We start from the raw sequence: 14,172 nt of genomic DNA, 5'->3' as shown, positions 1-14,172 counted from the left end.
TTGTCTACAGGTGTCGGGCGATCAGTTCTTCTTCACGCCTCTAAAACAGCACAGCGCAACTGTTTCAAGAGCGGCGAAGAAGAACCGCGTCAGCGCTAACGGAGCTCTATTAAATAACGTGGTATTGGATCGGTGCATGGACTCCAGTACTCGCCGATACCGATACCCACATTTTCGGCAGTATCGGAGGCATTTCCGATACCGGTATCGGAATCGGAACAACTCTATTTACGTGTGTGTTGTGCGTGTTGGTGTTGTACGTGTCTGTGTTGTTTACGTGTGTGTTGTGCGTGTTGGTGTTGTACGCGTCTGTGTTGTTTACGTGTGTGTTGTGCGTGTTGGTGTTGTACGTGTCTGTGTTGTTTACGTGTGTGTTGTGCGTGTTGGTGTTGTACGCGTCTGTATTGCTTACGTGTGTGTTGTGCTTGTTGGTGTTGTATGTGTCTGTGTTGTTTACGTGTGTGTTGTGCTTGTTGGTGTTGTACGTGTCTGTGTTGTTTACGTGTGTGTTGTGCGTGTTGGTGTTGTACGTGTCTGTGTTGTTTACGTGTGTGTTGTGCGTGTTGGTGTTGTACGTGTCTGTGTTGTTTACGTGTGTGTTGTGCGTGTTGGTGTTGTACGCGTCTGTATTGTTTACGTGTGTGTTGGTGTTGTACGCTTCTGTGTTGTTTATGTTGGTGTTGTACGTGTCTGGGTTGTTTACGTGTGTGTTGTGCGTGTTGGTGTTGTACGTGTCGATGTTGTACTTGTCTGTGTTGTTTACGTGTGTGTTATGTGTGTTGGTGTTGTACGTGTCTGTGTTGTTTACGTGTGTGTTGTGCGTGTTGGTGTTGTACGCGTCTGTATTGTTTACGTGTGTGTTGGTGTTGTACGCGTCTGTGTTGTTTATGTGTGTGTTGTGCGTGTTGGTGTTGTACGTGTCTGTGTTGTTTACGTGTGTGTTGTGCGTGTTGGTGTTGTACGCGTCTGTATTGTTTACGTGTGTGTTGTGCTTGTTGGTGTTGTATGTGTCTGTGTTGTTTACGTGTGTGTTGTGCTTGTTGGTGTTGTACGTGTCTGTGTTGTTTACGTGTGTGTTGTGCTTGTTGGTGTTGTACGTGTCTGTGTTGTTTACGTGTGTGTTGTGCGTGTTGGTGTTGTTTACGTGTGTGTTGTGCTTGTTGGTGTTGTACGTGTCTGTGTTGTTTACGTGTGTGTTGTGCTTGTTGGTGTTGTACGTGTCTGTGTTGTTTACGTGTGTGTTGTGCGTGTTGGTGTTGTACGTGTCTGTGTTGTTTATGTGTGTGTTGTACGTGTCTGTTGTTTATGTGTGTGTCGTACGTGTTGGTGTTGTACGTGTCTGTGTTGTTTACTTGTGTGTTGTGCGTGTTAGGGTTGTACGTGTCTGTGTTGTTTACGTGTGTGTTGTGCGTGTTGGTGTTGTACGTGTCTGTGTTGTTTACGTGTGTGTTGTGCGTGTTGGTGTTGTACGTGTCTGTGTTGTTTACGTGTGTGTTGTGCGTGTTGGTGTTGTACGTGTCTGTGTTGTTTATGTGTGTGTTGTACGTGTCTGTTGTTTACGTGTGTGTTGTACGTGTTGGTGTTGTACGTGTCTGTGTTGTTTACTTATGTGTTGTGCGTGTTAGGGTTGTATGTGTCTGTGTTGTTTACGTGTGTGTTGTGCGTGTTGGTGTTGTACGTGTCTGTGTTGTTTACGTGTGTGTTGTGCGTGTTGGTGTTGTACGTGTCTGTGTTGTTTACGTGTGTGTTGTGCGTGTTGGTGTTGTACGTGTCTGTGTTGTTTACGTGTGTGTTGTGCTTGTTGGTGTTGTACGTGTCTGTGTTGTTTACGTGTGTGTTGTGCTTGTTGGTGTTGTACGTGTCTGTGTTGTTTACGTTTGTGTTGTGCGTGTTGGTGTTGTACGTGTCTGTGTTGTTTATGTGTGTGTTGTACGGGTTAGGGTAGGGTACATAGGGTTAGGGTACGGGTTAGGGTACAAAAAGTTGTAACTTTTTGTCGACATGATGTATTTACTGTGAAGCTCATGAATCTCACGTCACTGATTCTGTTGTTCAGCGACTAAAATGTTTGTAAATCACTGGTTTAGAGGACATTTGGGCTTTTGGTGAAAGAGAAGTTCTGCTGGACTGAAAGATCAGATAGTGACTGATAATTTTATGTTTCCGGTGAAAACAGATTACAGCCATTGTAGGTGAAAAAAAAGGATCCAGAGGACGAGGTCATATTTTCATAAGATTTAAGAAACTAAAGTTAAATTAAATGTTTATTCTCAATCGTCACAATTAACGACATCTCTTCAAAGTCCAGATGTTTAACATACATATGTATCTATCTATTGGGCAGCTTCTTACCTGACCACCAGAGGGCGGGCTCTTCTGTTAAACCAGTGGACTCACCTGCAGTGAAGGGCTGTAAAGTGTGATGCAAACAGCGTCTTGAGTGAGTTGTGAGTCGAGCGGTGACGTTCACGAACGAGTCAAATCTTTTTAACGGCTCTTTGAAATGAACCAGTAACTGAGTGACTGACAGTCCATTATTAGCATAAACCAATGGGCTGTGCCGATTGTTCAGTCAGCCAATGAGGGTCATGTCGGCCAATTCTGTGGTTAAAAAAAGTCTTCTTGACCGGCCCACATTAGGTCAATGTGGTCCACCCATGTTAGCAGAACTTGTAATGAGCGAGTTTTATTCTCCCAGCAGGTGGCGCTCTGCTATGAATCAGCTCAAGGACAGTGAAGAGGAAGCTCCGCCCTCTAAAACCACTCTGTGTGAGGAACATGAGGGTCAGAGGTGAGATGAGGATCTCATGGATCATGTGACTCGTCTCCATGTCACAGCTCAGTGTTTTATTTACACATCATGTGTTTGTAGGAGGATCCATCAACAGAGACCAGACTCTGCTGGACCTGGACCTGGACCTGGACCCAGCTGTGTGTCCATGAATAGTGACTGGTCCATGGATGAACCTTTGTACTTCAAACAAAAACAGAGGTCAGATGATGGAGGGTGGAGGTCTTCACAGACCCGTCCCCATTTAATCTCAGATCTGGACCAATGAAAAAATAAGAAATGTTGAATAATTGTCGAACAGTCCTGGCTCACGTGCTTGGGTTTGGGTAAAGTGATCTGACTGAAGATGTGGAAGTCTTAAATGTGTTAATCAGTGTAGTGTTTGACACCATCTGGGTCACACTCAACCATTTCTGACACAAACCTGTTTTCCTTGTGTCTCCTGATACTGTAGATCATTAATGAGATCAATCACAGCAGATGTTGTATTTACATGTCATGTCCTGTGTTTGTAGGAGGATCCATCAACAGGGACCAGACTCTGCCAGACCTGAACCCAGCTGTGTGTCCATGAAGAGTGACCAGTCTATAGATCGTCATATTAACTTCAAGGATGGACAAAAACATGGTGAACTGATGTAAGAATTTCACACATAGTAACACACACTTACATGATCCTCCACCAGGGGGAGCCTGTATAGTCCAAAACATGCTGAATCCAGAAAAACACTCTTCTTCTCTTTGGTCGACCAATGTTGTTTTTCTGTCTCCAGTAAACGTCTTCAGCCTGTCCTCGCCTCTGAATACGTTTCCAGCAGTAAATCTAGTCAGAGTCCGTGATTGGTCAGGGACTCATGGACAAGCCTCTCTGATTGTGTCTTTGAGACTTCACACATAACAAACACTAGAGACTGTCCTTCAGGGACTTTTGTCTTCAACCTGTCAAACTCATGTCATGTGAACTTGGCTGAAGAAGAATCGTAGGTGCAGCACATTGAAAACCTGGTAGAAACAAATGATTGTTTAGTAAATGACACTGAATCTTTTCTCCTCAGAGTTGATCAGCAGAGGACAGAGGTTCTCAGTGGTCAGTCTGTCCAGCAGCATGGAGCAGACCTGGACTCCATATTTAAGGTGTGTAAATGTACAAACATGACACTACTGTTAATACTGAAGCAGAGTCCTGGGGCCTCATGTATAAACCGTGCGTACGCACAAAAAGACGGCGTACGCTTGCTTTCACGCACAGACGGCATGTATAAAAATGTACTTGGCGTGGAAGTTTGCGCATCGCAGCGCAAACTCTGGAGCTGCCGTGAGAATTTGCCGAGAGCTCCGCAAACTCTTGTCAGGTGGAGACGCTGCAATATTAAGCTCTGAAACTTATCACAGTGTTTGAAAATAATATTATTAATGTGTCTACAGTGACAAACATGAATTTTCTGTGACAAACAATACTGATACACCACGTACGTTTGAACATATGTGGATAACATCAGAGAGGACACTGAAGACGAAACTGATCCTGTGAGCGAACACACACACTACAAACCTGTGTGTGCGTGTGTGTGTGTGTGTGTGAGAGAGAGAGAGAGGGAGACTCACTTATTTACTTTGAGCAAATTACTGAAATTAATTTTCCACTGATGAATATTTTCTTTATGTAACACAGTGATGTAAACGCAGCTGCTGACATGAACACATGAACACACGTCAGTCTATAATGTTTTAAACACAAAATAAAGTTACAGACTCATTTGTTGTAAGAAAACGGGACTTGAACGTTGAGTAGAACATTTTCTTTATCCCATTTTAATCCACACGATAACAAAATAACTACGAAAAAGTTATTCCGCCACCACTGCGCCTTTCATCAGAAGAAATAGGCCCAGCATCCACAACACAATCAGTGACAGTAATGAATGGTTACATGGAGTAACTCCGTGAACTCTGTCTGCTTATTTTGTGCGTAATGTGTGTAGATGATGACGTGTGACACTTATAGATTGTTGAAATAATCTGTAAATTCAGCTCACATGGATCAGTCATGTCTAAACATACATGTTACACCAGAAAAAAACATGCACAGGATCAACTATCAATGCACAGCCAGTTTTTTAAGCATCAATATTAATATGAGAGCAGTCGCTGTGACCCTGACATTTAGTTCCTTTGTGTTTATCACTAATTCCAAAAAAAACCAACCAAAATAATCTATTTTTACAGATTTATACATCATAAATTGACGAGTTCATCGTGCACTTTCCTTCTTTTTCTTTTATTTCCCTCTTTCTTTGCTGCCGCAGTTGTCCTTTTTCTTCAGGACGAAGGAGTTTTAGAGTCATTTGTATATTCATTTGTGGGTGGGCGTGGTGTGTTCATTCATGCTGCTCATTCATCTCCGCTCAGTTTCACCTTTGATGGGATGTATAAAGAAAAGGTGCGCAGGACTTGGCCTACGCACAGTTTTTTAAAGCTGAGATTTTCTTTGCGTACGTACTTTTATAAATTTTGTGCGTACGCCGTCTTTTAGTATGAAAGCTGCGCACTCTTTTATACATGAGGCTCCTGGTCCTGACAGTCTGGATGCTGCTCTGTGGACCTGCAGGACTTCACTCTGTCACTGATCATCTGAGGTTAAACTTCACATGTTCTGTTCCAGCTGCTGGAGGAGAACATCATCTGCTTTGTGAAGAACGAGCTGAAGAAGATCCACAAGGTTCTGGATACAGATCACACAGAAGTCTCAGAAAGTCAGAGGGAGGATGAGGAGCAGAGGAGCAGCAGAGAGGCTTTTCTGAAGATCACAGAGGACTTCTTAAGGGGGATGAAGCAGGAGAAGCTAGCTGACAGTAAGAGGACTTTTAATGTGAAAGGAAGAACATCTTATTTTCTCAATGATCCACTCACTGATTTATTTTCTTGTGTTCTGTCAGAAATCAGAGCTTCAGCTTGTCGACGTGAACTCAAATCAAACCTGAAGAAGAAGTTCCAGTGTTTGTTTGAGGGCGTGGCTAAAGCAGGAAACCCCACCCTTCTGAATGAGATCTTCACAGAGCTCTACATCACAGAGGGAGGGACTGGAAAGGTCAATGAAGAACATGAGGTCAGACAGATTGAAAGAGCTTCCTGGAAACCAGACAGACCAGAAACATCCATCAGACAAGAAGACATCTTTAAAGCCTCAGCTCTAAGAGACGGTCCAATCAGAAGAGTGATGACAAAGGGCGTGGCTGGCATTGGGAAAACAGTGTTAACACAGAAGTTCACTCTGGACTGGGCTGAAGACAAAAGCAACCAGGACGTACAGTTCATGTTTCCCTTCACCTTCAGAGAGCTGAATGTGCTGAAAGAGAAGAAGTGCAGTTTGGTGGAACTCATCCATCACTTCTTCACTGAAACCAAAGAAGCAGGAATCTGCAGGTTTGAAGACTTTAAGGTGGTCTTCATCTTTGATGGTCTGGACGAGTGTCGACTTTTTCTGGACTTCCACAACACTGAGATCCTGACTGACGTCACAGCGTCCACCTCAGTGGACGTGCTGCTGACAAACCTCATCAGGGGGAAACTGCTTCCCTCTGCTCGCCTCTGGATAACCACACGACCTGCAGCAGCCAATCAGATCCCACCTGACTGTGTGGACATGGTGACAGAGGTCAGAGGGTTCACGGACCCACAGAAGGAGGACTACTTCAGGAAGAGGTTCAGAGATGAGGAGCAGGCCAGGAGGATCATCTCCCACATCCAGACATCACGGAGCCTCCACATCATGTGCCACATCCCAGTCTTCTGCTGGATCACTGCAACAGTTCGGGAGAACATGTTGAAAACCAGAGATGGAGGAGAACTGCCCAAGACCCTGACTGAGATGTACATCCACTTCCTGGTGGTTCAGTCCAAAGTGAAGAGGGTCAAATATGATGGAGGAGCTGAGACAGATCCACACTGGAGTCCAGAGAACAGGAAGATGATTGAGTCTCTGGGGAAACTGGCTTTTGAGCAGCTGCAGAAAGGAAACCTGATCTTCTATGAATCAGACCTGACAGAGTGTGGCATCGATATCACAGCAGCTTCAGTTTGCTCAGGAGTCTTCACTCAGATCTTTAAAGAGGAGAGAGGCCTGTACCAGGACAAGGTCTTCTGCTTTGTCCATCTGAGTTTTCAGGAGTTTCTGGCTGCTCTTCATGTTCATCTGACCTTCATCACCTCTGGAACAAATCTGTTGTCAGAAGAACCAACAATGAGCCAGTGGTCCAGACTGTTTAGAAACAAACCTGAACTGAATCATCTGCACCAGAGTGCTGTGGACGAGGCCTTACTGAGTCCAAATGGACACCTGGACTTGTCCCTCCGCTTCCTCCTGGGTCTTTCACTGGAGACCAATCAGAAGCTCTTAAGAGGTCTACTGACACAAACAGGAAGTGGTTCACAGACCAATCAGGAAACAGTTGAGTACATCAAGAAGAAGATCAGTGAGAATCTGTCAGCAGAAAGAAGCATCAACCTGTTCCACTGTCTGAATGAACTGAACCATCGTGCTCTTGTGGAGGAGATCCAAGAGTCCCTCACATCAGGACGCCTGTCCACAAAGACACTGTCTCCTGCTCAGTGGTCAGCTCTGGTCTTCATCTTACTGTCACCAGGAAAAGATCTGGAAGAGTTTGACCTGAAGAAATACTCTGCTTCAGAGGAGGCTCTTCTGAAGCTGCTGCCGGTGGTCAAAGCCTCCAACAAAGCTTTGTACGTGGATCAGTATATAAATATTAATAAGACATATTCTAAAGAGCACAAGACAAACATGTTTAACCTTTTGTTCATCACTGTTTTCTACCTCAGACTGAGTGGCTGTAAACTCTCAGAGAGAAGCTGTGAAGCTCTGTCCTCAGTCCTCAGCTCTGTGTCCTCTAGTCTGAGACACGTGGACCTGAGTAACAATGACCTGCAGGATCCAGGAGTGAAGTTGCTGTGTGATGGACTGAAGAGTCCTCACTGTTCTCTGGAGACTCTCAGGTCAGAACTCTGACTCAGACTCTTTGCTTCTTTAGGTTCTTGTTGATGCAGATGTTTTTTCTGAATCACTGAGTTCATCATATCTTCTTAACTCCAGTCTGTCAGGTTGTCTGGTCACAGAGGAAGGATGTTCTTCTCTGACCTCAGCTCTGAACTCCAACCCCTCCCATCTGAGAGAACTGGACCTGAGCTACAATCATCCAGGAGACTCAGGAGAGAAGCTGCTGTCTGCTGGACTGAAGAGTCCTCACTGGAGACTGGACACTCTCAGGTATTCTCCTCTTCCTCCTCCTCCTTCCTCTTCATGTTCATCAGCAGTATTCAAACTTGTCAGCAGGTTCAGGTTGAAGATGTCCTGTTATTATGTTTTCCTCTGTCAGTGAGTATAACCAAACATTAGTGACACTTTTTAAACACCTCGTGAGAACGAGTGAATGTCACGTAGTTCAGCCTGAGAAACGACCAGAACCATGAACTGGATAGATCATCTGCACAGAGTAGCAGCATCATGTGAGAAGTCCTGGTACTGGGTACAGAACAATCCTGGTCCACTTCAAACAGTCTACGGTCAAACTAAAGTAAAGATGTCTTTATTCTGTGGTGTTTGTAGTGAGTTGTGTACGAGATGTTCGTCATCTAACAGCTACAATCAAGTTGTTCTTCATTCTTCATTCAACGGTGAAAACACACAAGTTTTGGAAGCAGCAGTAACAGCGACGAGCCTCCGCAGCAGCAGCTGCATAAGTAGCCATGTGTTTCCTCTGTGACGCGCAGCTGAAAAAACCACGAAAGCACTGGAAACTAGGTCTCGATTCAAGCAAGCGATCAAACAACCGTAATTCAAATACAAAGTTTATGCTTTTTAGACCCACAATACTGCGATTTGAAACACTGTAAAAAATACAAATGAAATCCCTCTATTTTATCTATTTTCTTTGTTTACTTGGTTTGTGCTGGGCCAACTTGTTGCTGGTTTACTCGTGGTGGGTTTCAAATGTATAAACAGAAGTTGTCTTCTGTGTTGTCCACGTGGTGGCGCTGCTGAGTAAATGCGTAGCCTCCTGAAACTGTGGTCTCCGGTTCTGCAGACACCGGCCGTTTCTCAATATCCATACTTGTGCGTACTTGTGCGTACTTGCTAGAAAATCCACGGCATGTGGAAGTTATATGGCAGTTTTTTGTGATTTTTGTCGCCATGGTTAATTGAAACGCTTAGTAATAGTCATATAACACAAGTCCCGGTCGAGCCGCACGTTTTGATATAACGTGTGGGGGTTTTCTCAAAACTGTGGGAGGAGTTAGACGTCAAAGTTTTGGGTGGAAGAATACAGAGAGACTGACAAGCCCCTCCCAAAGTCCCCTCTGCTCCTTACACACGCGCACGCGCACGCACACACACGCACACACACGCCTGTCTCTATCTCTCCAAAATCAGCAGAGAAAGCAGAGAAAACAGCATGTTTTAAAGTTGTCATATTTCAAGAACGGTTGATGATAGAGATACAATTTTTGGTTTGTGAGCGTCAGGAGGCTTTCGGCAACTCCCACATTTAAATTTGTGACAAACGGACATTTTATATACTGAAAAAAATGCTAGAAAATCTATATAAGGTTAGTTTTGCTTTTCTGAGGCAGAATTGTTCGGAGATTCGGCAAGAACACATTCTCCCGAGCTGCTGCAGAGCTTGGTTCTGACGCCTGACTTGTGACTAAATAAAATCCCTTTGTTCGGTACAAGTCCTGTGTCAGTGGGGTCTTCTCCTGCATCATCAACTCATCACCTATCGTTCATAAGAAGAAGGAAGCCTGACAAAAACGACAAAAACGATAAGCTCCGCCTCTGCGGACGCTCGGCGCTCACTGTGCCCGGCACAGAGCAGCGTGACCTCGGCCTGTCCTGATGAAATGATCCGCTGGCTCAGACGTCGCTGTCATTAGATGCTCGGTGTGATCCATAGATTTGTTGTTGACGTGTTATTTTGTTTTTAATGGAAACGTTTTGACCTGACAGTTTAAAAGTTTGTATATTGTTAATGTTTTATTTATTTTAACTTTGAATGTTAGATTTATATTAAAGTCGCACGGTCATTGTATCTGTATTTAAATATAATATGTAGATATTAGATATGTAGAGTAGTATATATTTGTACAAGTCATATATATATATGGGCCATTCTACCGAATTCGTGCAAAGTCCAGAGTTGGAAACACATTTTCAAAAGTTGTTTTTTTCCAAAAACCTTGTCCATACATATATTGTACCATATTTCAATGGTACATATCTAGTAAAGGCGCAGTCAAATTTCATATATTAATGTCTGCCTGTTCTTGAAATGTTTTTCAACTCCTGAAATGTGTCACTACCGTAACACAGCAACACACTGCAATAAAAACCATTATATTAATCTGTTAATATTGTGTGTCCATACACCCTCTAAAGATTAATTTTAGTAATTTATTATGAAAGGTTTTACAACTAAATCTATTAAAATTATTTTTTAAACACATTTCAAAGATTATTTTCTAAGACTCATCATTAATTTAAATGCAATCTTTTTTGTAAAATGAATTACACTGATCATAGAGATCTCAGAGTTTATTAGTTATTACATTGAATGTACATTTAACCAATAGTTATCATAAAATGTTATTTAATGACTCAATTCTTATTTTATTTTACAAAACATTCAGTGTTACGGTAGTGACCGCACTGTTACGGTAGTGACTGCACTGTTTTGCTTGTGACCACAGTATTTTGTTTGCAAGGTTGTATTATATCCCCTCAACCTTATTGCTTAATATTAACTCATAACCTGCCTTTTAATGTGAATTTTACCAACACAAATGTTATGTCTCTGATAGGTGAACTTTAGATGTGGGTTGTCTGCAGTCGTGTTGATGACTCTGTGGGAGCTGCCTAGTGTTTCTCTGAGCATAGAAACAAGATTGTATTTTCTGAGCAACCTGCTTGTCAGTGCGCGTCTTAATCCATGTTTCTCTTTATAATTGGCAGACTTGTATTTTTTTCTGCAAATCGTGCATGAGTGTGTTAAAAGAAGGGTCTTTCTGTGCTGCCATACTTCCTTCTGAGTTTTTGTTCTTGGGGAACATTTTGACTTCTCTGGCCTCACACACAATCTATGGCACCGTTTTCTATATTTTTCTTCTTCCATTCAAGTTCTTTAATCTTCAGCTCAAGGGTCTTTATTTTTCTGTGGTCACGCATTCCAGAACGTCTCTTGTCTAGTCTCCCTAGAAGTGCGTGGAAGGTGAGGAGGCATGGGAGAAGGCGTGGCTGAAGGTGTGGCAGAGGGTGTGGGAGGTGGCGTGGAAGTTGTGCTCCTTTGCTTCCCTGTTAGATAAATCACTGATAGATTTGACCTTTCCTTCTTCCTTTCATTTCTTGTTTCGTATATATATCGTAAATATTCTTCATACTTCTCTCTTTTTCTGTATTCTCTCACCCTCTGCTCCACTCTTTTTATGTTCTTTTGGCATTGCTGCTTGCTTTCTCCCACCTTAGCTGTATAATATCAAATATAAATCAGCATTATCTTCATGTTGTGCTTTACAAATCAAATATAATAACAATATTATTAATAATAATAATAATAATAAAAATAATATTATTAGTATGTTTTAAGAGTATAATGTAATAATAATGATGAAAAATGTCCTTAAATATGTGGAACATTACATGTTGTCACTACCATAATGATTATGTCACAACCGTAACGTTACAATTTGTTACGGTTGTGACTGTTACGGTTGTGACATTTTTAGCTAATTCCTAGCATAACTCAAACATGCTAACAAGTAAATGGCTAGCAACAGATGTTTGAACAGTTGTACACACAACAAAACATAAAATTTTGCTTTGAGCCCCCAAAAGTGTATTTACTTGGAGATAATATGTGTACGGTTGTGACAATTATTAATGCAACATGCTGATTTTCAGACTTTGGAACCCATTTACTTAAAAATGATGAGAGGTAATCACTCACCATGCAGCCATGAGGTACAGGGATGCAGTGTCATTTCTTGGTCAGAAATTCTGGGGTGTGACTAAAACCAGGCTCCACCCATGTGGTAAAACAACTTGTGTTACGGTTGTGACATGAAAGTGTGGGACAGCATTTTTTAAAGCATGTTTTGTAATTTAAAAAAAAACTTCAAAATGAATCTAAATGTTTTACATTCTGTTTAAAATAAACCAAACATATATTTTAAAATACACCATTGGAAAAAATAATAAAATTCTTTTAAGTATTATTTTCATGGCTTGAAATTTAGGGCTTAGAGATTGGGACAACTACTTCCCAATAGAAAGTACCTAGGAAGGTAGCATAAATGATGATTTTGTATATATTTAGCTTAATTACTATCTAGTTACAGTCTTGTGTTTAACTAGATCATAACATAATCTTAGTAAATATTGGAGGTCTGAATTCTTAATTGTTTTGTTAAATAGTTTTTTTATTGTGGGACAGCAATTTGCACGAATTCGGTAGAATGGCCCATATATACTACTCTACAATGCGGTAATATATCTATTTTCCACATTGTATAATTTGTATTGTATATTTTAATAGAAATAAATTAATAAATGAAGTTAAATATTTAAAATGTAAAAATAATAACAACATATATATGTATTTATTAAAAGTATTTCATATGTTCATTTATCAACACCGTAGGTGGCGCTAATGAGGCTGCAGCACTGCAGCACTACAGCAGAACTACAGCAGAACAATACATACATACTTGCATACTTGAGTATTGAGAAACAACCACATACTTGTGTACTCCCGTACTTGGCAAGTATATACTCCCAGCGTACTTCTCAAGTATATACTTCCCAAGTAAGCAAGTACATACTTGCTTACTTGAGTATTGAGAAACAGCCACCGTCTTCTCTTTGAAACACACCTGTCCTTGTAGTTCATCATTGTGTCCACCAGAGTGCGTCATTAAGACAACAGTTTGGACTCATGTTGGACAGAAACTCATTCAGACTGTTTCTTCCTCCAGGATGGACCATGCTGGAGAGCAGAGGTTAAAACCTGGTCCCAGGAAGTGTAAGTATGGATTTACAGGAAATAACAACATATCAGCTGATCATCAATAAACTGCAGCTGTGTCTCGTTGTCTTCATCAGATTCATGTGAACTGGAACTGGACACAAACACAATGCACAGAAAACTCAAACTGTCTGACGACAACAGGAAAGTGACCCGTGTGACAGAAGATCAGTCGTATCCTGATCATCCAGACGGATTTAAGTTCTGGTCTCAGCTGCTGTGTAGACCTGGTCTGACTGGTCGCTGTTACTGGGAGGTCGAGTGGAGAGGAGGAGTTTATATATCACTGAGTTACAGAGGAATCAAGAGGAAAGGCATCGGTTCTGACTGTTGGTTTGGACGTAATGATCAGTCCTGGAGTCTGAGCTGCTCTGATGATCATGGTTACTCTGTCTTTCACTGTGGGACACAAACATCCATCATGTGCTCTGTCTCTCACAGAGTATCAGTGTATGTGGACTGTCCTGCTGGGACTCTGTCCTTCTACAGCGTCTCCTCTGACTCACTGATCCACCTCCACACCTTCAGGACCACATTCACTGAACCGGTTTATCCTGGGTTCCTGGTCTGGCCTGGTTCCTCAGTGTCTCTGTGTCCTCTGTAGGACATGAAGAGACAGCAGCTTCAGTGGTGGACGAGGTCAAAGCTCGTCTCAGTCATTCTTTGTTGAAAGCATCAATAAATAAAGACTTAAAAAATCACTCAAAAGTCATTAACTGAGCCGCCGTCCTGCGCTGTGAGCGCCCCCTGCTGCTGAGAACCAGCCTGAAACACACAGGTTCACACACACTGAGATAAAAATAACAAAAAGTGAATGTTTGAAAGTGAAATTAAAAGATACAGAAAGTAAAATCAATTAAAAATGAATAAATGCTTTGTATAAAATAAAAAGAAAGAAGTCAAAATAATATAAAATAAAATTCAAGGTTTTCAATCCAATAGAAAACAAAGTAAATAAAGATGTTAAGAGTTTGACTCTTTGTCTGAAGAACATCATCTTCTCACTGACGAGCCTTTCTGTCCCAGCATGCACTGCTTCTCCTCCTCCTCCTCTTCATGCTGCCTGACAACAGCGCCCCCTGCTGCGTGTGAGCAGAACAACACTCAGAGTTACGCACACAAACACACACACATGGAAAATGAAACACACATGAGCAGATTATGCCATGAATGAGGAAGTGTGGTTTCTGCTGTGATGCAGGTGAAACTGAGTGTGCGTGACCTCAGGATGACCTCTGTCCTCCTGCTGCTCTGTGAACGACAGCGAAGAACGTGTCCACAGTGACAGGA

The 14,172-nt window shown here is 42.1% G+C and overlaps 1 protein-coding gene across 1 annotated transcript; it reads left to right on the top strand.

Moving 5' to 3' along the window:
• Nucleotides 1-12,493: 12,493 nt before the first annotated feature.
• LOC131443433 (stonustoxin subunit beta-like) lies at nt 12,494-13,648 on the top strand. Its single transcript, XM_058613066.1, has 2 exons — nt 12,494-12,879; nt 12,960-13,648. Exons 1-2 carry the CDS (start codon nt 12,834-12,836, stop codon nt 13,484-13,486), a joined length of 573 nt encoding a protein of 190 aa, XP_058469049.1. The 5' UTR covers nt 12,494-12,833; the 3' UTR covers nt 13,487-13,648.
• Nucleotides 13,649-14,172: the final 524 nt, after the last annotated feature.

Source organism: Solea solea, chromosome 17, assembly GCF_958295425.1.
Source record: "Solea solea chromosome 17, fSolSol10.1, whole genome shotgun sequence".
NCBI classification, from domain to species: domain Eukaryota; kingdom Metazoa; phylum Chordata; class Actinopteri; order Pleuronectiformes; family Soleidae; genus Solea; species Solea solea.
Note: the sequence above shows the minus strand (reverse complement) of the source record. Positions and strands in the feature narration are given on the sequence as shown.

What these genes read in the sequence shown, in the direction of transcription:
- LOC131443433 (XM_058613066.1), top strand. Translation starts at nt 12,834, where the DNA reads ATGGACCATGCTGGAGAGCAGAGGTTAAAACCTGGTCCCAGGAAGT. An exon ending in AAAACCTGGTCCCAGGAAGT is followed by an intron (nt 12,880 to 12,959) that starts GTAAGTATGGAT and finishes TGTCTTCATCAG; the next exon opens with ATTCATGTGAACTGGAACTG.